At 37.6% G+C, this 27,291-nt stretch overlaps 1 protein-coding gene across 2 annotated transcripts in view; it reads right to left on the reverse strand.

Moving 5' to 3' along the window:
• Positions 1–27,291, reverse strand: part of Cyfip (Cytoplasmic FMR1-interacting protein Sra-1) — a 425,647-nt gene that overhangs the window by 186,905 nt on the left and 211,451 nt on the right. For both annotated transcript variants that reach the window (XM_090369296.1, XM_090369295.1), the window contains exons 13-14: positions 20,809–20,956; positions 1,399–1,552 (exon numbers count right to left, since the gene is read on the reverse strand). In XM_090369296.1, the coding sequence (XP_090225422.1) occupies positions 1,399–1,552; positions 20,809–20,956 (302 nt within the window). The remainder of the gene's footprint in view (positions 1–1,398; positions 1,553–20,808; positions 20,957–27,291) is intronic.

The raw sequence follows: 27,291 nt of genomic DNA on the forward strand, positions 1-27,291 counted from the left end.
TACAAGACTCAGAACAGAGAAGGTAATTGATGGAATGTTACCTTTGTCACAAGTTATACTTAGTGACAGAGGTAACATTCTGTCTTTTAATGAAGAAGCCTAATTGTCAGTGCAGCACAACAAACCACACCAACACTAGATCATACAAGGATGAGGATAATACTCAACATGACACACAATACTTAACAGTGCAATGCAATTACATCAATCACTATACACATTCTTCTCTTCAAAGTGACCTGATGGCAAAGTGTAGGGAAAAAATAATGAACCACACAAAATGATCAACAGGACAGGAAGGAAGAAAGGAGAGCAGTTATGCTCTCGGTTAATCTAAGGCAGTGCACCCAGTCGATGAGAATGGCCAGTGCAATTGTGAGTCAGTTTCGTGTGATGTAGGCACCAAGAAGACAAAAACAGGAGTAGGTGCACGTTATACACAAATGACTGTGATGAGTGTAACGAACAACTATAAAGACAAGTAGGGTGGGCCTGAAATTCAGGATGTCTTATAATGGTATATTTTAACTTTCAAGATAACTTGAACTTGTAGGATGGTTATTCACATAATAGCAAGACTTTTCTGGATTTGCTGGATGCCTATTTTCTACACCAACATGTCAGAGAGAGAGAATGAGAAAAACTCTTGATCTGATGATTATCAGCAGCGACTTTTCATGAATTAGGAAACTCCAGATAAAAGAACCACTAAGGCAGCAGTGATCACAGTGTAATCATGTAGAGAAACAACAACCTTGAAGCCCCATTTTCAGTTTAGGACACAACCAGAAGTCAGAGAGTGCAAGGTTGGGAGAGGAGGAGCTGCTGCACGACTGTGATTTTTTTTGGAGCTAAGAACTGCTGAAATGCTATCACCATGTGACTGGATACTCTGTCACGGTGCAGGATCCAGCCTTCCTTCCATTTTTGAGGTTGTCTTCTTCTCACATTCTCACGCAAGCGCATCAAAACCTCAACGTGGTAAGCAGCAGTAATGCTTTTACCCCTAGTCACAAATTTGTGTTGCACTATGGCCTCATCATTGAAAGAAAACGATCAGCATGACTTTGATGTTAGATTTCATTGCATAAGAATTTTCAGGTCATGAGGATATTTTTGTGTGCCATTTGAATGGTTGCACCCTTGGTCTTGGGAGTCATAGACAAACACCCAACTTTCATCCCCAGTGACTACTTTTCTTAGGAAGCTCAAATCCTGTGTAGATTTTTTGAATATAAAACATTTAGCTTCTGCATACAAAATAGTAATATAAAATAAACACAGGTAACCAAACTTAATTAGCTGTTTATCAGCAAAAGTTTACTGATAAACAGCTAATTAAATCCATCAAGAATATTATTAAAAATTTACTAACTGCACCAAAATGTAATTACGTACGGCTAAAATTTAAGAGATAGTTCCAATAAAAGGAGGCCTTATGGAAAGCATCAATAGCCATTAGATAAGGTCCATCGATGTCCTTGCGAAGAGTTCTCTTTCCTCCACTTTTGTCTGCTATCAGTGATTCTAGCATAGTACGTACCATGTACAGCTGGTAAAACAAATTTAAATTTAATAAACATGAAGTAGAAAAATTTTTAAAGAATAGATCTGATTTTTAATTCATATTATCAATTTAAAATATAAAGGAAAAAAATGTACAAAACTTTAATCAGAATTTCTGAGAACTTTCCTGGGGGAGGGGACTTAATAAAAAACGCACCTGAAACACTAGGTCTTCAGATACTGCATAAAATCTCCATTGAATGTCTTCTCCAAAATTTCACATTTATTCAAAATTTAAAATCTCACCAAACTCTATTATAATTGACTTAAATGCTACAGCCTTTCAATCAATTATACAAAGATCTTCAATCGACGACTTACAGCACTATTCTATGAGACCTAACAGACAAAGTGTAGTGTAATAACAGTGAATATTACAATTAATATTCATCATTTGTTCAATCTATTAGACAGAGATCTTCAGTCTATGGCTTACAACACTATTCTATGAGATCTAATACACTAAGTCTAGCGTAACAGTGTGACATTAAGAGACATATCCTAAGAATCAGCAATGTAACAGTTTTATATTCCATCTTTTAATGAAGAAGCCTAATTGCCAGTGCAGTGCAAGAAGCCACGCTCAAAGCACTGACACTGGACAATGGAGGATCGGAAAAACACGTTGGGAGGTTTGAAGAATGACGGTTCCTCCTGTTTCACGCTAATAGGAGGACCACAATATGGCGAAATCAGTAGAGTCCATGGATCCATCCTGCCAGTCAACAGTGTGGGCTGGTGGTGATCACACAAAGAAGATGATACTTGACATCACACAGTACTTAGAGAGCAGTACAATTATGTCAATCACTATACAAGTTCTTCTCAAAAAGTGACCTGATGGCACAGTGTAGGGCAAAATGAATCACACAAAAGGATAGACAGGATTACTTTTGTAATGGGTGGTACCTGGAATATCAATTCATCTCTGCCTCGTATCTCTGTGAAGAACAGTACCACCGTAGAAAGGCCAGAAATGAATAGAGTATGTTTGCGTGTATTATGTATGTGTTCTGTTCCGGCATCTTGGCTACCCGGTAGCATCAGTCACCTGGACCGATGATTCTGGATACTCGTCCACACCACAGGAAGGTGGGCCAATCCCAATGGAGCTTGCATTGTCTCAATTCTAGACTCTGACCCACTGATGTTGACAAAAGATGGGCCTTTTTTTTTCCTTCTCTGGGGGCTCACTCAGAGGGGGGAGAAAGTTACCGTGGTTTTATTTAAAAATTAAATAAATATACACTAGTGTTCAAAGAAAGGGCATAACCTAGGAATTTATCATTTCTAACCCTTTTTCGCGAAGGTATATTACATTAAGGACTAGCATCACAAATAGAAATATAAACAAAAGATATTTATTAATAGTTAAGGCAAAGCTAAGTAATATTTGACAGGTGCACTCAAAATATTCCAAAATGAACATTTGCAACCTTTATACAACAGTTTTGGTAAACACGACAATTATGGCTGAAATTAGCATTAGTAGAGGCATATGATGCAAGAAAGAAAGCTTACCTGTATACAGTACTCAAGGTGTGGCCTGACCATTGCCTTATAGAAGGGGATAATCACCTCCTTATCCCTGCTAGAAAAATTCCTGTATATCATTGACAAGACACCATGAGCTACTCTTGCAGACCGTCTGCACTGCACAGAAAATTTCATATCTGCCTGCACAATTACCCCCAGGTCCTTTTCGTTCTCTACCACCGTCAGTGTAGTACCACAGAGTTGATATGTTGCTCTGGGGTTACTGCTTCCCATATGTAGTACTTTACATTTGTCAATGTTAAACTTCATTTGCCACCGCTCAGCCCATCTGCTCAACTTTTCTAGATCCTGTTGCAGCAGCGTACTGTCATTAGTGTCCTGAATAACCCTGCCAACCTTCTTATCATCTGCAAACTTGGACTTTAAGCTTGATATATCATCATTAATATCATTTATAAATACAGAAAACAACAATGGACCCAACACTGAACTCTGAGAGACTCCACTAATAACATTAGTACATGAAGAGCAGTGTCCGTTGATTACCACTCTCTGGCTTCTCCCACTCAACCATCCCTTCATCCATATCAGCAATTTGCCTCCAATGCCACAGTGCTCCAATTTGTTCAGCAGTCTTCCATGTGCAACAGTATCAAAAGCCTTTCTGAGATCCAAATATATGATATCAAAGTTATTCTCTGCATCCAGTTCCTTTGTGACCACATCATAGTATCCAATCAAATTGGTCAGGTAAGACTTTCCCTTAACAAAACCATGCTGTGTCCGAGCTATAACTGAAGTCTTGTCTAGATGATCCTGCAGTGCTTCTTTAACCAGTGCCTCCATTAATTTTCCTGGAACAGAAGTTAAACTAACAGGTCTATAATTACTTGTGTTGCCCTTTGATCCTCCTTGTGAATTGGAGTCACATTTGCACATCTCCAGTCCATGGGTACCTGAACTGGAGATGTGCAAATTATGGCTAAGGGTGTACTTACTTCCTTTGCTGCCTCCTTTAATATAACTGGATAAATCCCATCCATGCCGGCTGCCTTTTTTATGTTTATCTTCAACAATTTCTCCTCGTCGACTGACTTCACTTCCTCGGATTTTACGTGTTTCTTAACTAATAGCATAATCCCTCCACCCTTCCTATCCTGTCTTTCCTTCCTGTACTTTCCTCTCAGTTATTACAAATTCATCCAGCTCACTGCCATAGTTTAATTCACCTCTGGCATTCCCCTCCCTGAATACCACCTCATGGGTGAATGTAGATGCAAAATACTCATTTAGTTTGTTAGCCACCTGAGCAGGATCATCAACAGTTGAACCAACAATATCCAGTGTACAAATCTGATTCATCCCTTTCCTTCTAAAGTTTACATAGGTAAAGAACTCTTTGCTGTTTCTTTGCATCCTTTGCCAAAGATTTCTCATAATCTGCCTTTGCCTGCCTAATCTCCTTTGTGAATTGGTTACAGACCAGCTTATATCTATCATAAGCTTCCATGTCACTGATTAATTTATATCTTTCTCATGTATTTTCCTTCTCTGCCATATGTCTAATTAGTTCATCTGACATCCATTTTGGCCTAAATCTTGAACAATATTTCTTAGTTGGTATGAAAAGTCTAGCAGCTACCAAGATTATTTCTTTGAATGCTTTTCATTTTGAATTTGCTATTGGTAACATCATCAGTTGGTCCCCTGTATGGAATTTAAATACTGTCTCAGACTACTGTAGTCACATTTACGAAAGCAAAAACCCTTCCCTTTACCCCTGATGGTAGTTACCCCTTTGAGTAAATCCCACTTCAGCACACTGTGATCACTGCCACCTAGTGGTTCCTTTATCTGCAGATTCTTAATGCATGAAGAATCGCTACTGATAATCAGATCAAGAGTATTACTTCCTCTAATTGCCTCTCAAACATGCTGATGAAGAAAACAATCATCCAATAAATCCACAAAAGCCTTGCTAGTGTGTGAGTCACCAACCCACGAATTCCAGTCAATAACTGGGAAATTAAAATCCCCAATTATAAGACTCTCTGACTTACTGGCCCACTCTATTTCACTGTACAGTTTCTTATTATACTCATCACAGTCATTAGGCCTATAACACACAAAACTGACCCGACACTGCTCTGTCCAGCGATGTCAACTGACTTCACTTCCTCGGATTTTACGTGTTTCTTAACTAATAGCATAATCCCTCCACCCTTCCTATCCTGTCTTTCCTTCCTGTACACATTGTACTCCCCATATTCCAGTTCTGCATTCCTTATATTTGTGTGACACCACGTCTCTGATATCCCAACAATATCTGCCTTTGAAGTTTTGAGCAATACCTCAAATTCATCAAATTTATTTACCAAACTCCTAGCATTGGTATACAGCAGGCCCTCGTTATAATGCGGTTCGCTTCACGCTGATTCGCTATAACGCTGTTCTTATATTATAACCCGTATGACTATAACGCTTTCACAGATCACTATAACGCTCTTTTACAGATTGCATTTTTGCATATTTAACAAAATCGTTTCATTTGATGGAGTCGATAACTTGAAAATGAATAGCAAAACAGCATTAAAACGTTTCCCACGCCAACTTGAGAAATTTTCCCACGCTCAGTTAAATTTTCTCGCACGCTAATTTAATTGCAGTACAGTGAGTTGTTATGTAGTTCCGAGATCAACATTTTAAAAAATGATCGAGTATATTGCTTGTAATATTTACATTATATGCATTTATTCGAAGTCTAGTCATCACTCAGTACAGTATTAGACATTGTGCGAAACGGACAGTTTACTTGAACATTGTATCATAATTAATGCAACCAACGCAGTTACATTTTCGAAGAGTTAATAATGGCCGATAAGAATGAAAAAGCAACAATGTCTGAGCGCAGTACGAAGACTATAAATGTAAGAAAAAGACTGAATTTGAAAATTAAATTAGACATTTTGAAGGGAATCGATTCCGGTCAACGACAAGCGGATGTGTGCCATAATTTAGGACTTGAGAGTTTAACTGTAAGAACAATTATAAAAAAATAAAGAATTAATTTTAGCAGCGGGAAAGATAGATGTTCCACTGCAAGCAACTAGTGCTAGGCCGACTATTAGGATTGAAATGGAAAGACTAACTAATTTTATTGAAGATAATATCCAATGCAGAATTCAGTTAAATATTACAAAAGAGAGAGAGAGAGAGAGAGAGAGAGAGAGAGAGAGAGAGAGAGAGCGAGAGAGATTAGCCAATGTGATGACCTGAAGAAAACTCACGTAAAAAAAAAAAAAAAATGTGGAACCATTTAAAACTAGTAAGGGCTGGTTGAATAGATTTAAAATCTGGGGAGAAGCCGCAAGTGCAGATCAAGGAACCAAAACTTTCAGTAAAGAACTTGTTAAAATTATTGAAGAGAGGTATTGGGAGTTATACTTCTCAACAAGTTTATAACATAGATGAAGCAGGACTTTTGTGGAAACGAATGTCTAAAAGAAGTTTTATATTGAAAGAAGGAAAAAAAACATGCCAGGTTTCAAAGCGGCGAAGGATCAGGTGACTTTATTGTTGGGTGGTAACGCTGCGGGGGATTTAAAATTAATACCCCTTTTAGTTTATTTCGAAGAGGGCCAACCCAAAATCGACACATTTTTTGATTAAATTCATCATTTAAATTAAATCGATTTAGATCAATTAAATTCATGATTTTAATTGGAATTTTAAGTTTAATTTTGATACGTAAGTAGTTACCACATAAGTATATACGTATGTAATGCAGAATATTTTAAATGTATAAATATTTGAATATTAAATATTTTGACCGACATTTGTGCATCTTTTCACTACCGTTTATTACTGATTAGGAAATATCCTATGGCACCGACCGCAACTTACAAATGCATATATTACCTTATGGTAAGGCGGCGCTCGCTTAGCGCGGATTCACTTAGCGCTCTGTTTTTCCGGAACAAATTATCAGCGTTAAGCGGCGGTCACATGTATATGCAAGTATACATTCACCTGTTCCTATTCTTAGCTACCCTAACACAACCCACGTGTTTACTTGTACCGCAATGACTCCAGCAGTCTCTGAAATACCCTGCATCTTGTTTTCCAGGCTGCTGCTCATTCCAATAGAAGCAGTGCAAGAATCACTTTCACCTCTGTCAGTGGCTACTGTTAATCTATTAGTCCTTGTATCCCCCCCCCCTCAAGAAAGTTATCAGAAGTGCTCAATTTGCTTCAGTTTATCATTTTAAATGGAAAACAAAACGAAAAGTTCATCAGGTGCAAACTAATGTTTATTTGCACCGCCTCTGGTCCTGACAAGATCAATTTCTAAAGGTAATCAATTGATAGTTCGTGCTTCCAAACACGAATTATGGCTTCCTGAAGTTCATGAAAAATCTTTGATTTCTTTCTGGCAACTGCAGATTCCACACAATGCCAACAGTTCTCTATAGGATTCAGGTCCGGGCTGTTTCCTGGCCAGCTAACAGTTGTAAAGGACCGTTCTTCCAACCATTTTTTTCACCTGTAACAAATTTAAACACATTAATGCCGAACCTCTAATGCAGAAATGAAGCTAAGTCCTTGAGGTCTTTGAGGATGTCACAAACATTCTCTCAGATATGCCAGACAAGCTGTACTGGCTACCTGAGAGTCTAAAGCGCTGATGGAACTGATATTCGAGTGACATTCAAGTCAAGTAGACCAAACTTCGGCGAAGTCCAGATGGTCTGTGACAGCCAAATCCTCTGCTTGCACCTTCACAATGGTGGGACTGTTAGTAATCCTGGGTATAACCTCCATGCACAAGCACACTGTGGGTGACCATCCAGTATTGAACCAACATAAGTGGGGGTCGAGGTGTGGCGCCCACACCACATGGAGGAATGCCGCCCATCTGTGTCACTAGGCAATACTAGGTAGTAAATGACTCTCATCAACCGATCCAATACCACCACTTTGCTTATTGGAGGCTTGAAGTGGTGGAACCCATGTTTAGTCTGCAGAGCTAAGTTCCAGTCAACCCTTCCCCATATCTTCCATCATGCAGTATGACTGATTACTTTTGAGGTTATGATGAACATCATGGAGAAATCCAATCTTCCTTATATTTCAAGGATACAGCTCTAAAACAGTGTTCGCAGGCCAGCTGCTAGTTAGTACACCGGACCGAACCTATTGGTAACTCTTTAGGAGGCTTCTGGATCAGCTAGTGTATAATCATGCTACTTCTACTCTGCCAGATAGTGACCGGAGGGAGTCCGAGTAGTGTGTATGTGGGGGGCATTGTCGAGGCCACATTATGTCAAGGATCTGGGTATATTCTTACCATTTGTACACCATATCCAAATATTTCATTACTTCATACAGCATGTCCCCCCCACTTTTTCTTACTATTGAATACACCACGAATTGTCAACTAATAGAGTAAGCTTATCTGCAGAAAGATCTAAACCTCCCAAACACTTACTAGTTCATTTCACAAATATACGTGCTCTCAATTCTAATTTCAACGATGTCCATTTCCACTTGCAGTCTGCCAAACCCCATGTTTCTGACAAAATCTCAGTCATCGGTTGATTCAACAGCCGCTCATGTCAGTTGCCCAAACTATTTGCTGTATGATTCCTTTCGCCTCAAAGGTGGTACTTGTGCATGAGTCTGTTCCGATATTCCCTGTCAGAGACTTGGTAATTTGGAATCTCCTCTCTCTGGCTTAAAATCTCTCTACCCCAGTGTGTTAAATTCATCTGTTGTCTCTACCATTCTCCCAACTCCACTAATCACTTGGAGCTCTTTGACTTCCTCTCTTTGCAACTTGACTTTCTCCAGTCCAACTTTCCTAACAGTGAGGTAATTTTCCATGGTGATATTAATGTTCACAACTCCAGCTAGCTTCAGTTTTCTAGTCACACCGAACCAGCTGGTTGAGATGCTGAGGCTTTTGCAATTTCTAATGACCTTGCACAGATTGTTCATTTACCTACAGGAATACCGGACAATCCTAACCATACAGCCAACACGCTTGATCTTTTTCTCACAAACAACCCTTCTAAGTACACAGTCGAAGTGAGTGATCCTTTAGGTACCTGAGATCACAACTTGGTGATTGTCTCTTCTCCAATGGAGCCTTTATCTAATGGCTATTCCTAACCTCGTATTGTTTGGCACTACAAGAATGCAAAATGGGATGACCTGCAAGATTTCTTTTCTTCTTTTTCAAGGTCAGACTACTGTTTCAAAACTTCTGATGTCAACATTTGCTCAGATCGTGTCAGTGAAATTATTCTTGTAGGAACGGAATCCTTTATTCCACACTCCACTCTAAAATCTCGTCCTTTATCTAAACCTTGGTTTTCCAATAAATGTGCTAAGGCTGTTCAAGAGAAGAATGTTGCATATCGTAAATGGCTTGTTTCGAATTCTTCACTTTCATTTTCTGCCTACACCAAAGCTCGCAACAACTGTAAAGCAGTCATTAATCAGTCCAAAGCTAGATTTTAAACAGGGTAAGAGTAGAAAATTTGCTTCTTGCCCTAATGGTAGCCGAGCATTCTGGTCTCTTGCCTAAGCTATTAGCTGCACCTTTTGCCCATCTCTGCTCCAACCTCTGTCAAAACCAGATGGTTCTGTTGTCACTTCAGCCAAGGATAAAGCTGACCTGCTAGCATTCCATTTCTCTTTTAACCCAAATATTAATGATCTTGGTAAAACATCTCCCACCATTCCCCACACACTCCATTCAATGCCTCCTGTGGTCTTCTGTCAAAAGGATGCCAGAAGGATTTTGACAAATCTTGATGATAAGAAAGCTCCAGGTCCTGGAGCTTTCTTAGCATCAAGTAGCTCTTGCCAATCTCACCAGGCAAGTCACCCGTCTTTGAACCGTACAATGGTGACAAAGAAAAGAATTGCCCAGTGAGCTATTATTATCCACTAGGTCGAACTTGGAATACATGCCACATGTTCTTCAAAGGATAAAATCATGATTCACCCAGAAATCGCCATTGGCTATTTCAGTATGAGTCATGATACCCTCTGATGAAGTGTTCAAGGGGGATCTTGTAACAACCATTGTAAAGTTTACTAAATATCAATGAAAGTAACTTTCAAAAAATTATATTTATAATATTATTTAGATAGTATGAATCAGAGCTGTACTACTCAATATGTTCTACGTTGATAATAATATTAGTAAAATAATAAGAGTTTACCTCAATATAGTGTGTAGAACACTTCCTTATGATACCCTCCAGAAATTAAAACGGAAAAAACGAAAAAATCGACAACTTACCGGTACATAGAGTAAGATATAAATAATTAAATAATCAATTTAACACAATTCAAATCAATTTAAAACAATTAAAAATCAAATTAACGCAATTAAAAGAATCTAACGAAAATATTCAAAACGATTTTCCTTCCTTAACGCAATTAAAAGAATCTAACAAAAATATTCAAAACGATTTTCCTTCCTGCAATTAAAAGAATCTAACGAAAATATTCAAAACGATTTCCCTTCTTACCCGAAAATATTCAAAACGATTAAAAATCGTTTTGAATATTTTCGTTAGATTCTTTTAATTGCGTTAATTTGATTTTTAATTGTTTTAAATTGATTTGAATTGTGTTAAATTGATTATTTAATTATTTATATCTTACTCTAATGTACCGGTAAGTTGTTGATTTTTTCGTTTTTTCCGTTTTAATTTCTGGAGGGTATCATAAGGAAGTGTTCTACGCACTATATTGAGGTAAACTCCTCTTATTATTTTATTAATATTATAATATTATAAAAATCAAACTATTACATGAAAAAAACTTATATCAAAATAAACTTCAAAATATACTAAATAAATTATTTAAAAGCAATATTCAAACCCTCTGTAATCCTACTGTACTCCATTAATCCTCTCTAATCTCTAATTCTTTGTAATTACTATGAAGAGTACCACCAAGATATGTCTGCTTGTCACAAATACCAACAGGCGAATCATTGCAAAACCATCTTTATATATATATATATATATATATATAATGAAACACTTAGTGCATTGAAAAACTAATTTACTGATTCAGAAGGGAATAATACATTGAAACTCCTCTTTGGGTGTCATCCACAATGGTAACATACACAAATAAGAAAGGAAAAAATAATTGCAAATACATATTTATAGGAAACACAGAGATAAAGTATAAATTTGATAACAGAGAGCTATTAATTGCTTGATAATTCCTATATTCTATTATATTATGAAATCAACAGGGATTACCTTTATTTTTCAAATAGAATGCTTCTTTTCCAACCAACTCTCCTAGTGCAACTCGCTAACAATTCTTTGTTAAGGGCGATATAAATTTTATAAAAAATGTGAAACATCTTTCCCACTGTAAGAACAGTAGTGTTCCAGATCCCTCGGTCTCAATTTTGAGCGCTCAACCCAACTTCTGTCTACAAACACCATACCTCTACCAGAAAGGAAAATATTACGTAGATTGACATTAAAATTTAGAGGTCTAAATGGCTTAATGAATACGGAGCAATTATTCTCTTCATTCCTTAAGTCGGACTAAAACTTTTCGAAGCAACATGTTCACAGGAATAACAGCAACACACAATTAATCCGAAACTTTTGTCTTATGTTGTGATGTTCTTCACGCATGTGCATAAGTGACCAATTGTCGGATAATAAGAAAGGTCTACAGATATTGATTGGATTTTCACATAGCTTCATCTCTAGGGTTTCTGCAATAAGTAATTTGTGGTAGTTACGTTGAATATATATTATTTTTGTTTCATTAAAGTTGAATGAATATCATTCATTTATTGTTGATTTCATAATAAAATATAAAATAAACTTACTGTAAAATATAAAATTAAATAAACTGGAATCTACAGTAATAACTGTAAATGCAACAAACTGTGGTATGGTTAGCTATAATATGACTGTCAACTGTTTTTTTATTTGGTTTTGGCTTCATGTGCAGATTTCCAAGTCTCCATGATCTCCCCAAGGAAGCCTCTTTTTGGATGTGACTTTGGATAAAATTGTTTTTTTTTTTTTTTTTTTATGTGAACACCAAACACGAGAGGTATTAGAACCTATAGTACTTAGTACCATGCTTGGGTTGGAGGTTGAGAAGACGAAAGAAGATATTTGTTGACATTGGACTTGAACTTCTGTAGATTGTAATTTTCAGGAAATATGTATGAAGGAAGGTTGTTCCAGAAAACGGCAGTTGAATGAATAAATGAGGAAGATGAAAAGTTGGTTCTGTGGGTTTGCAGTTGGACAGTAAATGGATGTTGGCTGGTGGCGGCATGTGTTCGGACTGTTTTGAAAGAGAGAGAGCGGGAATTATAGAAGCCAATTCAGAAGAACAGTGCCCATCGAATTATCTGTAGAAGAGGCATGCAGCAGAAACAGTGCGTCTATGAAAAAGAGAGTGGAGAGACTTTGTTAGAGATGAATCATTAATTAACCTAACTGCCCTCTTCTGAATGGAATCAAGAAGCCTGAGAGAGGTTTTGGGGGCACTACCCCAGATGTGGGAACAATATTCCATGGCAGGGTGGATTTGCGATTTATACAGAGTGAGCAACTGGTTGGAAGAAAAGTAACGCCGAGAGCGAAAGAGAAAACCAAGTTTTTTAGATGCAGAGGAAGCAATATTTGAAATGTGCTTGTGCCAAGAGAGATTACAAGTCAGGGTAATCCCCAAAAGAGATATATCATTTTGCCTAGAAATCGGAGTGTCAAGTTGGGAAGCTATTGATAAATGCATGCTACAAAGTGATGAACTGGGGAAAAGGGCTAGAAAATGAAGATTGTTATTTATTGTTCTGTTATTTTTTATATGCAGGGTGTCTCAAAAATATTGGTACAAACGTTTAGGGGAGGTAGATAACATCTAAAGGAATGTGAATCGCATAGGAACCTATAACCAGAAACATCACGGGAAAACAGTAGAAGAGGCACAAGAAGCAGAAATGACACAAGACAGTAATTAGTGGCAAACATTTATTTGACATAATATTAACAATGGAGCACGAGATGGATGCATTTCATGATGTTACAACAGATGCTCGAAGGTTCCACCATGAGACACGATGCATGCAGGACACCGACGCAGCATGGATTGGCGGACACGGTCGAACACACCTGGAGTTTCTTTGACAGTAGCAGCAGCGCAGACGAGTCTCGCCACGAGATCCATTTTCGTCTCCACAGGCGATTCATACACAATACATTTGAGGGCCCCCCCACAGAAAGAAATCAAGGCTTGATAAATCAGGTGAGCGTGGGGACCAGGCAACGGGTTAACCAAAGCCAATCCATCGGCGCCAAAAACGCCTGTTCAAAAGGTCACGAACACACCTTCCATAATGGGAAGGCGCCCCGTCATGTTGAAACCAAATGTCGCGTCTCGCATTTGCTGGAACATCGTCAAGTAACCCTGGTAGAACTTGTTCAAGAAAGATCCGATATTTAGCGAATTTCATGCGGGATGATAATAGGTATGGGCCGACTAAGCAGTCACTGACCATACCTGCCCACACATTTATTGTGAATTGTTGTGAGCCGACACATGAGCATTGTGCTGATTGAATAAGCCTTCCCGAGTGAAATAAGCCTCGTCCGTGAACAGAACATAGGCTGGAAAATTCAAGTCTTGAACACTTTCTTGGAGAAACCACTGTGCAAAAGCCACACATGCAGGATGATCTTGGGGGAGCAGTAACTGAACCCTTTAGAGATGAAAGGGGTGTAAGGAATCGTCGTGCCAGACACTCTGTACACTGCAACGAGACACTCCTAAGGCAGAGGCAACGGCACGTGTGCTGGTAGTAGGATTATTCTGGACAGCATTCAACACACTTTCTTCAATGGCGGGAGTTCGCGTCGAACGTGGTTTGCCCGCACTACTCCTGTTACCTCTAAATGACCCATAATTGCACAAATTTTGATGCACACGCGCAAACAAACGGTGGTCTGGTACATGTCTGTCTGGGAAGCGTTCTCCATAAATTCGTTGAGCAGCTCGTCCATTGCCCTCCGCTAATCCATACACTAGGTGCATGCCTGCCAGCTACCCACAGACCCACACGCTGGAGATGTGCAAATGTGACCCCAATTCACAAAGGAGGATCAAAGGCTGACACAAGTAATTATAGACCTGTGAGTTTAACTTCCGTTCCAGGAAAATTAATGGAGGCACTAGTTAAAGAAGCACTGCAGGATCATTTAGACAAGACTTCAGTTATAGCTCGGACACAGCATGGTTTTGTTAAGGGAAAGTCTTACCTGACCAGTTTGATTGGATACTATGATGCAGTCACAAAGGAACTGGATGCAGGGAATAACTTTGATATTATATACTTGGATCTTAGAAAGGCTTTTGATACTGTTGCACATGGAAGACTGCTGCACAAATTGGAGCAGTGTGGCATTGGAGGCAAATTGCCGCTGTGGATAAAGGGGTGGCTGAAGGGGAGAAGACAGAGAGTGGTAATCAATGGACACTGCTCGTCGTGGACTAATGTTATTAGTGGAGTCCCTCAGGGCTCAGTGTTGGGTCCATTATTGTTTTCTGTATTTATAAATGGTATTGATGATGGTATATCAAGCTTAATGTCGAAGTTTGCAGACGATACAAAGGTAGGCAGGGTTGTCAAGGACACTACTGACACTATGCTGCTGCAACAGGATCTGGAAAGGTTGAGCAGATGGGCTGAGAGGTGGCAAATGAAGTTTAACATTGACAAATGTAAAGTACTACACATGGGAAACAGCAACCCCAGAGCAACGCATCAACTCTGTGGTACTACACTGACAGTGGTAGAGAATGAAAGGGACCTGGGGGTGGTTGTGCAGGCAGATATGAAGTTCTCTGAGCAGTGCAGACGGGCTGCAAGAGTAGCTCATGGTGTATTGTCAATTATATATAGGAATTTTTCTAGCAGGGATAAGGTGGTGATTATTCCCTTGTAAAAGGCAATGGTCAGGCCACACCTAGAGTACTGTATACAGGTCTGGAGGCCTCATTTCAAGAAGGATGTAGAACGGCTGGAACGAGTACAGAGAAGGGCAACAAGATTAGTGAATGGACCAAAGGGGTGCTCTTATGAAGAAAGGCTTAAGTTTTGCAAATTACAGTGTCTGGAGACTAGGCACCAGCGAGGTGATCTGATAGAGGTGTATAAAGCCTTGAATGGTTTGAGCATGCTCAATGCTGATGGGATTCTTCCTCTCGCTCAGAATAATCACCTGAGAGGGCATAAATTCAAATTGAGGAAAGACAGACGTAGGATAGATGTGCGGAAATTTGCCTTTAGCCAGCGGGTGGTTGGTTGTTGGAACAGACTTCCATCCCTTGTCGTGGAAGTTGATAGCCTAAATAAGTTTAAGGCTCAGCTTTTTTTTTTTTTTTTTTTTTTGGCTGATGCTGCATAAGCTTGCTTTCTTGCATCAAATGCCTCTACTAATGCTAATGCTAAAGCTCACAGTTCATATATCGATGCATGCTCTTCGTGCAGCAACTACTGCTTGAATGAGTAAACCAGAAATTTTCCCTCTCGCGAACTGAAGAACGCCGCCATCTACCGACTTACGGTGACGTTTCCGGTTATGGGTTCCTATGCGATTCACATTCCTTTAGATGTTACCTACTTTCCCTAAACATTTGTACCAATATTTTTGAGACACCCTGTATAATACATTAGCATCCTTAGCCATATTGCAACTATGTGTATTATATCTATAAAAGTTTGTGTATGTTAACAGGATGATTGTGCAGACTGAAAAACCCAAAATAATTCACAGGAGGAAACATCCACTCCCACTTCCTCTGTGGCTATTGTTGGCCTGATTATTGCCTTCACTATGTCCAAATGCAACAACTTGACTCCCAGTGGATGAATTTTCATGAAATTTTATATTTGAGCCTTTTAGAAAGATTTGTAGTGCCATCCCAAATTTAATAAAAATCAGAGAAATAGAAATCTAATAATTATTATTTCTTTGTCCATCCATCCATCCATACACATATAATAACTCTACACCCAGTAGATGGATTTTTCTGAAATTTTACATTTGGTTCATTTGTCTCATAATCTATGGATCCTTTTCAAGCTTCATTGCAATCAGAAGAATGGAAATCTGGCAATTATTATTTCTTTTATTCATACAAATCACATAGGCTATCCATATACAGTATATACAGCACTGGATGTTATATTTGTTACCACAAGCTAGTTGGAGGAATGAATAACAATGTAGTAGATGTGCAGAAAAAACTTCTCAGTTCATGCATAAAATTCATTGCTCTTTTACTCATTTTAAGTGCATTACTATATATGCATAGTGCCTATTGTCTTCACCATATCCATCCATCCAAACGTAACAACTCAACAAGTGGATTTTCATGAAATTTTATATTTAGGCCTTTTAAACAAACTTGTATAGCTATCACAAATTTTATTAATAGTGGATCAATAGAAGTCCAACACAATTATTTCTTTGTTCATCCATATTATTTCTAGCAGACAGCCGAATCTTCAATTTCTTCTTCATCAGTAAAACCTTGTAACTACACTCTAAGGACTGCTGCTTTCACTCTTGTTCATAGTTGCATACCCAGCTCTCATCTTCAGTGATGCTGGCGCCTCTGTAGCCAGGTGGGAAGGAGCAGCAGTGCGTAGCACACGCTTCTTGATTAGACCGGGGTTCGAACCCGTCACCACCAAAATACAGAGGATGCGGAAAGGACAGGGAATGACCACCGCATATCCCGGAGCAATATGGCCTTAGTTGCTAATGCTCCTAAAAACCAAATAACAAACAAACAAACAGTGATGCTGCTATCAAGAAAATGGTGTCCATGGTCTCATACTACAGTAGAAGCTTGTGAAAAACCTGTTCTCTCTGCTCCTTTCAATCCTGTCCTGGGTATATTTCTTGACTTTAAGGGGGCATTTGACTGTATGTGGTGGCCAAGCTTTCTAGCAAGAATGAGAAAAATGAAGTGTACTTGGCAGTTCTATGGAGTTTTAAAAGATTATTTTAAAGATAGGAAAGTTACAATTGTAACGAAATATGGGAAAGTTACTCAGGAAGTAATAAGAGGTGTTCCACAAGACTCAATCATAGGTCCCTATAGTTGGAATATTGTATTGGATGAGCTACTGGTTCTGGAGTGGGTGGGATGTGAACCAGTATCATATGCTGATGATTTGTTAATAATAGTGGTGGTGGGAAAGTCTAGAAAAGAATTGGAGGAGAGAATTAAGAGGGCTATGGGAGAAGTGGAGAAATGGGCTGAGGTCCATAAAATGGAAATATCGATGAAAAAAACTCACATGGTTCTGCTCAAAGGGAAGCTCAGTGAAAGAAGGCCAACTACAAAAATATTTGTTATGTCGATAGCATATGCCCCTTGGTCAAGTACCTAGGAGTTTGTGGATGAAAGTATGTCCTTTTTGCCTCACATGCAGAAATTAAGAGATAAAGTGAGGATGATTTATTTAAAAATTAGGAAAGTCACAAGGGTAGAATGAGGAGTGAAAGGCAAGTCCTTAGACCTCCTCTATAAATGTATATTTCTACCAATTGTGACATATGCATGTGGGGCTTGGGGTCATAGAGTAACTAATAGTCACATTAAAAGAAGTCTTATTTCAGCACAGAGATTTGCCCTTCTGGCTGTGACGCGGTCCTGCAGAACCATTTCAAATGATGCTTCACAAGTTATTGCAGGAAAGGAACCAGTGGATTTGATTATACTTAAAAGGACAATGGAATATGCGATTAAGAATAATAAGAGAATAGAACTTATGGGAATAAAATCTTGTAGAGAAGAGGGAAGAGAGTATGGAAGACAATTTGAAAGTAGAAAAGAAAAGGTTACAGCAAGATGTAGACTGTATATGGCAGGAAAGATGGAGCAGTTCTGCTAAGGGGCGTGTTATCTTTGCCTTTCTACCTGGGGTGAAAACTATGAAAGAGATTTCATCTCGGTCTGGTCTAGGAATGTTCCAAACAATGTTAATAACTGGACATGGGTTAAAGAAAAGACTGGTAGAGCTTGGTATAGAAGAAAATCCAATGTGTATTTGTGGGATGGTAGAAGATACAGAGCATATTTTACGGCAGTGTGTAAGATATGATATACCAAGGAATATATTAATTAGGCAGACTGGCTCCAACTCATACACCTGGAGTGACATGTTTAAGAATAGAGAATGGAATGAAGCTTTTGCTGAGTTCACTAGAGAAGTAAGCAGGATTAGACAATTGTAAAAATTTGTATATATATAAATAGTGTTTTTTTTTATGGAGTTGAGATTTAGTTGGAATTGGAATTTATTGATCAGGGTGGCTACTGAAAGACTGAAGGGTTTGAAAAAGTCATAACTTGTTCATTTTCAATCCTTTTATTTTCTTTTTTTACAGGTTATTATGTATGATGTCCAGCAATGCCATTCGATTTCAACACCTAGCCAGAGATAACAACTTGATAATGAGTGATGAGGCCCATTTTCATTTAAACGGGTACATCAACAAACAAAACTGCAGATTTTGGGGTACTGAGAATCCCAGGGAATTACATCAGCATCAATTGCATCCCACAAATGCACTGTTCGGTGCGGTGTTATGGCTGAAAGAGTTATCAGCCCCTTATTTCTTTGAAAATGAGGAATTAAAATGGCTATGTATGATGTCCAGCAATGAGTAAAACTCATTGGGTTTTTCTATTCCAGTGAAAGATCAATTATTGAAACTCAGAGAAAATACTGGTAACATTTTAAAGTAAGAGTATGTCCTAGCGATAATATGATTCGGAACCTAATCGCCCGGTTTGAAAGAACTGGATCAGTCGGCGATCTTCTGGGAAGAGGTCCTAAGCGCACTGTGTGCACTGATGCAGCGGTGGAAGCTGTATGGCAGAGTGTCCTTGAGGATCCATCTGCCTCTACCCATCGTCGCTCTGCTCAACTAGGCATCGCCAGAACATTGCTTCAGAAGATTCTGAAACTGGATTTAAAAATGTTTCCATACAAGATCCAAATGGTCCAAGTTTTACTACCCCAAGATACTCAGCAGCGCCTGCAGTACACCATTCGATTTCAACACCTAGCAGAGAAAAAACTGCAAAAAACAAAACTGCAGATTTTGGGGTACTGAGAATCCAAGGGAATTACATCAGCATCAATTGCATCCCCAAAAATGCACTTCCTCATTTCTTTGAAAATGAGGAAGGTCAGCCAGAAAGAATCAACGGGGGGGCCCTGTAGGACAATGCTTGAATTTTTTTTTATGCCCAGCGGTCAAAGATAATCAGGAGGTATGGTTCCAACAGGATGGAGCTACTGCGCACACTGCCAGGGCGACGATGGACCTCCTGCGAGAAATTTTCAGTGAACGAACAATTTCAAAAAATGCTGAATTTGTTTGGCCTCCGCGTTCACCTGATTTGACGGCTCCAGACTTCTTCTTGTGGGCTACTTGAAAGAACGGGTTTACGTAAATAAACCTCCAACAATTCAAGAACTTAAGGAGACCATTCGAGTCCGACGTTTACGACCTAAAACCTTGCGTACGGTCATGGAAAATGCTGTGGAAAGAGCCTGTATTTGTGAGCAGGAAAATGGTGGTCATTTGAGGGATGTTGTTTTTCACACATAATACTAAAAAAAATCCATTAATTATATTTCCAAATAAAATAATAAAAAATTAAAAAAACGTGTTTGTAAAAGTTATTTTTGTTTTATATCATTCAGTCTTTCAGTGGCCACCCTGTATAAAAAGGAAATGTTGAAAAAAAGTATAAAATACAAAATACAAAAATATATTGATGAATTTTAAATGTTTAGAGTTTTAATTTGGCTGGAACAAGAATCACAATTTATAGAAGTTTGCCTTTGAAGTTTAAAGTTTAACTGAGCTCTAGATAGTGGATATCTGCCTCTTTGGGGCAGGGGTAGCAACATACCCTCAATGTTTGATTTATCATACGGAGGATATGATTAAGGATCAAAAGATTAAAATTGATAGGACAGAGAAATAAAGCGCGGATGAGCTTATTGCTCAGGAAGCGCAGGTACAAGTAGTTGTTAGGATAGTGATGATGATGATGCTCCTTTCAATCTTGTGTTAGCATTTGTGGAACCCAGTTGGTATAAAATTTCAATGCATTAAAAAGCCTCTTCACACACATTTCCCAGGACAATGTATAAGTCTTCACAAATCAGTTTACCCACTCTCTCCTGAGTTTCCACCACTGCTACATTGCGTGAGGGCAGCCTTAATGCTGCATTGTGTGAGTGGCATGTTCTTAAAACCCACTACCATCATCACCAATTCATTTAACCCTAACTGTACTCACAGTGACTGTCATATCTCCAGTCTTTAAACATTATTTAAATGTCAGTGAATCTCAATGAGCGCATCATTCATGACATGCAGGAACTCAATAATACACCACCATCCCCCATTTTCTCACACTAATACTGCTACCTGGCATGAAGTGTTAAAATTTGCAGGATATTGGCAATAATATTTAAATTTTCACCTGACACCATTAAATTTTGTATGCAACACCACAGAGTAAGGGGGGGGGGGAAATTGAGGCCATTAGTATTCGGGTGGCCCTCGTAAATGGCAAAATAAAATAAAAATACATCATTAAATGAATACACAATTTAATAAATTACGAAAAGAAAATAACCTGCGTACTAGAAGGACCAACATTTCTTCTTGGTACTTTAATTTCGAAGCCATTTTCTGGATCTTTTTTCCCTTTCAAGGCAGGATCTTCTTGAGGTTCTGTTCCTCTAAGCCAGTCTGCACAAGTTTCTCGAACAGACATTATAATACTGGAGGGATAAAGTAAATAAGAACTAAAAATAAAGAATCATTTAACTCAGTAAAAATTAGTTTTTCCATCAAGAGGACTGTTAATTAATAAAATCAACTGCTTACAGTGTCATTCTTAGTTCATCAACAGACGAAGATAGCTTTGACCTACACTATTGCTATGAATGGATACTCAACTTTTTTTTGAGCAGCTTACTCCACACCTGTTCTCAACTGAAGACATGTGGAACTGCAGTTGTGGGCAACACAACCTACCGACTGTATATAAGACTAAAGACCATACTAATGAGTGTGAATAAAGTTTTCATAAAATATATATATTTTTTAATTTAAATAACATACAGTATATTATTTTCAATATAAATTCTTCATTTAAAATACATATGGTAAGTTATGGTGTTTATGCAGGAAATGGTAAATTAAAAAGACTGGGAATACATATTATTAGTACATAAGTTATTCAATATACAAAGTTTTGAGATAATATGAAACTTCAAGAATACATCTGCTTCACATACAGAGGTATTCCTGAACAATATATATTTCTCAGCCCTTCAGGCACCTCTGTAACCAGGTGGGCAGGAGCAGCAGTGTGTAGCACACACTTCTTGATTAGACCGGGGTTCGAGCCCGTGACCACCAAATACGGAGGATACAGAAAGGTCAGGGAATGACCACCGCATATCCCCGGAGCAATATGGCCTTAGTTGCTAATGCTCCTAAAAACCAAATAACAACAACTCAGCCCTCCTTTCATGATCTAAAACAGAATTTCATAACTTCTCAAATGATCCTAGGAAAACAATCTACAATTCACTGAATGAACATAATAAATTTTAACTTTAATCAAATTAAAATAATAATATTAATAAATCCGGTCATTTCAGGGTACTATGTCACCTTCTCTGGATAATACATAACTGATTTAAAATGTTAGCATGATGTAAACTACATGATGCTACTTCTAATCACCAACTGCATTTGTGCATTCAGCTCACAACAACACTTATTCTATGTTAATAATATTACGTTGCTATAATTTCATATTCATACCTCTCTTCCATTCTACACAGTATTTCTCAGAATGAACTTCTAAATTACTGTGTTAGCTAACAACTCCAGTGCTGTAGCATAATTCTTCCATTATCTGTAATTTTCATGTATTCATGCAGCATTATCTTTTTTTTTTTTTTTTTTGGTAGTTGTTGGCGCATAGGCTTCTGTGGCCATAATGCACCTCCCAAGGTTTTTTCAGTACTTTGATCCACGCCCGAGGCAGGAATCGAACCCGCGACCTTTGGGTTGCCTGGCAGGCACTTTACCCACCCGGCTAGCCCGGTCGGCGCAGCATTATCTATTAATATAGGTAGTGCTGTGTGAATTATATCAAAGATCAAAGTTAATTTTTTCAAAATTTAATTTTTGTGTGCTCATTTCTTACAATCTATTGTTATCTTTCTATTTCACATTATTCTTTGTGATGCATTTAATATTGATGCAAAAAAAATTAATAGTACAGTGTGATGAAACACTGCTGTATTTCATATGCCATGCTTTACACCGAAGAGCAGCTACTCTGAGAAACAGCCTAGTACCAAATTGAAGTGAACTCAATTGATGCTATTCATATGGAATTGCTTAACTGAACGCTCTTCAAAGTGTCTAATATTTGGACAGATGGTTTTGATACATTGTACCAATACCACAATATTTTTCATGTTGAAATCATCATTAAAAAAAAAATAATAATATTCTCAAGGGCTCTGTCAACTCTCTGATGAGGATGACAATGCCACTGCATACAAGTAATGAGTGGAGCAGGAATAGCTTAAAAAGAGTTCTGAATAATGCAACACCTTCCTTAGCCTCATCATAGTCTAAGATTTTAATCTGAGCAAGAATCTATAGGAAAGGTGCATTAGGGAGCAGAACGAGCATCCTACAAATATGAGAAGCAAGTATGAGAGTAAAAATATGAAACAAAAACTAAAAAAAAAACATAATATTTGAATATGTTCAATGTTAAACGTTTAAATCACAAGAGACTAAATTAAATTTTAATAATATTCACAGCCAAAACAGCTTTTTAAATAAATCAAAAGTATGGTAAAATCTGGTAATTCAAAGTTCACAGGACCAAATGTTTGAAGTTAGTTTGAAGTACCCAGATATGCTCAGAACATGTCAATATTAATTATCATAAGTCCCATCATATAAGATGCTTTTTTTTTTCATAAATCTATCTCAAAAAACACCCTGCATCTCATAAGGTGATGGTCATGGTTATCATAAAACAAACATGTTATGTCTTCTTCCCAATGATTTTAGAATTTTTTAACCAATATATTGTAATTTTATGAAACTCTTGCTAACAAGTTTAAAACATCCAAATAAATTACCAATAAATTTGACTTTTGAAAAAAAAAAAAAAAAAAAAAAACCAACCTTGCTGGATCTGTTAAGGTACCATAATGAATATTTTTATGGTGTAGTTATAATGAATGTTTTCATGGTGTAGCCACAGCCACAGCCACTTTGTACGCACACGCTTATTCAACTTTGACTGTAAATTTCAATTACCAGTACCCTTAACGAGGGCATCAACAAAGAAAAGGCCTGTTTACACAATTGGCTACAAACTACAAGTCATCAGTTATGCAAAGGAATACGGAAAGAGAGCTGCAGAAAGACATTTTGGGCCACCACCAACAGAGATGATGATGATCTGGGAATGGCAGAAACAAGAGGTTACACTCAGTATGGCAATTAAAAAACAAGCATAACCTTCGTTTGACCAACAGAAAAATGGGCAAGACTTAGGAAAAACTGAATAGCTGGAAGGCAAAAGGCAGGACAGCAGCAAAGGGACTTGATGATTTTGGTGGCACAAATTGGTGTCACAGATATATGAAGTGAGACACCTTAACTATAAGGGGACGAAAAAGGATAGCCCAGAAAATGCCAGAAAAATATGAAAGCCAAATCCTGGAATTTCACAGATTTATAATTAATGCATAAGAAGCACACAAACTATGAGCTTGGCTAACTTGTTAACATGGATGAAGTACCTTTAACATCTGATGTGTCCTCAAATAGAATGTGGATGCCGAAAGTACAAAATCAGTAACTGTGAAAACATCAGGCCACAAAAATACACGCTATAGTGCTGTTTTGGCTTGTGCTGATGGAAGACTTCAACCAATCCTCATACTCATGAGAAAAATTTTGCCAAAGGAAAAAATTCCACCAGATATTTTTGTCCATGTTCATCCTAAGGGGTGGATGATTGAAGATGGAGCAAACCATGGCTGAAAAAAGTGTGGTCACAGCATTCTAGTGGCTTTCTCAAGAAACAAGCCCTACTGGTATGGGACCAGTAGGGCTTGTTTAGAGGCCACAAAGATGATGGCAGAAAAGTTAAAAACACAACTTGCCATAATTCCAGTTGGACTTACTGGTTGACTAGAACCACTGGATGTTTCTATTAACAAGCCTTTTAAAGCTTTCATGAAAGAAGAATGGACTAAACAAATGAAGATACAGTAAACCCTTACTAATCTGGTTACAGTTAATCCAGATGTTGGATAATTCGGATTGAAATATGAAAAATTCTGTTCGCAGTTGAGTATTTTGAAAGACTCATGGGATTTTGGAAGGCAGATGAGTCACTCTGACTGCACACTGACAGACTATGCAGAGAGAGAGAGAGACGGAACATACTTTATACTGTCTTGTGTGTTGTTCAGTATAACTGTTGACTCTGAGTCGGACAGATGTTATTGCTTATATATCGCTTCATTTGCATACTTCTTTATATGTATATATGTACATAAGTTAACATATTTTATATATTTATGGGTTCTAAAGAATTGAAAATGGTAATAAAAAGGAAACGTTACTTTGACTATCATCAAAAAGCTCAAAGTGATAGAAAAACTTGAAAATGGTGTTCATGGAAAAAATATTGCTGAAGAATTTGGTACTGGCCAATAGACTGTGTCAGATATTAAATAGATGGGCATTAAAAAAGCCAAAAGTGCTGGAAGAAGCTGTATTTAAGTGGTATTCACAGCAAAGATCAAGTGGTGTTGGAATGCGTGGTGTTGAGCTTAAGGGCGGGCAAAAAAGTTTGCAAAGCATTTGAAGTTACACAATTTTACTTGCAGTTCAGGAGAAGGCTATCTTTTGCTTCACTAATCTGGACGACCTCCCCCCGCCAATTAATCCAGATTAGCAAGGGTTTACTGTACCACAACACAGCTTAACACCTATGTCATATGATGAAACCAACAATTTCTCAGGTGTGCCAATGGGTAAAAAAATCCTTGGGATGAAGAAAGACCGAAACGTTTGAAGTCATTTAAGAAGTGTGGCATCAGTAATGCCTTGGATGTGTGCAGATGATAATATTCTGTTTGAGGAGAATGGCAGTTCACTATCAGACAGCGGCAATGACCAGAGTGTGATGAGAGTGTGATGATCATCATGATGAGGATGACAGCAGTGATGGATTTCCAGGTTTTGAAGATGAATTAGAATAATATTCTTGTAAATGAATTATGATTTAAGAAATTATTAAAATATTTTGGGTTCACCTTAGTATGTATGGTGTTATTCGTCACCTGTCAATAATCATATGTGTAATAAAACACTTTTGGTTAAAAAGAATTAGAAGTAATGAAGTAATATGATATTTGCAATAAAATAAATCAATTTCTCAAAAATGTTATTATTTTTCTTCTTAAATAACCTTTGTTAAATTATGGGTGCAGCTTATACAAGAGTGTTGGTAGGCAGAAAATGTCCAATGTCTGAGTGCAGCGAAAATGTATATATTTGATTGCAGTTACAAATTTTACCCTGATTGTTCAAAATTAACTTTTTTTCCCTTTTTTATTTTTTTTTGCATGTCAATAAGTCACTAATTACAGAAAATATTAACCCCGAAAGCTGCTTAGTGTAAGGAAAGTATTTCACACAACCATTTACTACAATAAATAACATAGCAAAAAAAAAAAAAAAAAAAAAAGGAGGATGTTAGAATTCTGCAGAATGTTAGAATTTTATGAATTCTGCTTGCAGAAATCATAAAATCCAAAAAAAAAAAAAAAAAAAAATTCAGTCACCTATCAGATGTCCCTAACAATGTTATATCGACCCCCAGGGGTCGATATAACATTGTTAGGGGTCGATAGAAAAATATAAGACATCATTGTATGGGTAATATTTAATTCAGTTAACTTGGATTACCTCCATCCTGAATGACAACGCAATTAAGAGTGAATGTGAATCGTGGGAACAGTGACATGAATAGGACCTGTAAGATGGAGCAAGGTCATGAAAATAGTTATGGAGGCCAATCAAGTAGGTCAAAATGACGTATTTACCAATAAATGAATGTCAGTGGTTCCCGCCCAGCCAGCACGGCGGAAGCAAGATTGCAACACGTGCGCAGTTGCTTATTTACTTATACTTACACGTATTCGATCCCAGTCTCATTTTTGTGCACCAACATACAAGTGAGCATTAATGTTCTAAAATTCATCAACGTACATATTATAATTCAATCGTTATTCATTCACGAACTAAACTTCTCTATGTTGAAGAGCTGAGTAGGGCTGGTAGTTTTGTACATCCTATAGAAATATGTGAGTAGGTATATTATTTAGACTTATTAATTTTGCTTACTGACTTCAATTTTAATTATTTTGTTACAACCCCAGTAACCACAATAGCAGCTTCAGATTCTAAAAAGAAATGCAGACAATAATCGTTAGAATATTTGAAACTTGGGTTTATTGCTTCATTAACAAACAAAACGAGGCCTATGTGTCTTCTTTGTGAAAAAACTTTTAGTAACGATGCAATGAAACCAGCAAAAATGAAAGATCATCTTCAAAGACTCCATCCCAATAAGAAAGATTAAGATCTTGACTTTTTTAAAGAACTGAAAGAGAAATACACACATCGACCAACTATAAAATCATTTATGAAAGAACCTGCCGAAGCTGACAATAAACAAGGATTAACAGCCTCCTACAATATTTCTTTTAATATAGCAAAAAAAGGAAAACCATATACAATTGCAGAGGATATTGTTATACCCACAATCAAAGAAGTAATTGAAACCATAATGAAAAAAAATTCCGGCCCTGTTTTAAAATGCTTACCATTGAGTGTGAATACCGTGAAAAGGCATATTGGTGAAATGGCTGAAGATGTAGAAAAAACTATAGTATCAGAACTGAAAAATAGTAAGTTCTCCATCCAACTTGATGAATCTACATTCGATAGTTCTTCTATTCTTATGGCTTATGTAAGATATTATAGTAAA

This window comes from Mastigoproctus giganteus, chromosome 3, assembly GCF_048544385.1.
Source record: "Mastigoproctus giganteus isolate SK-2022 chromosome 3, ASM4854438v1, whole genome shotgun sequence".
Lineage (NCBI taxonomy): Eukaryota > Metazoa > Arthropoda > Arachnida > Uropygi > Thelyphonidae > Mastigoproctus > Mastigoproctus giganteus.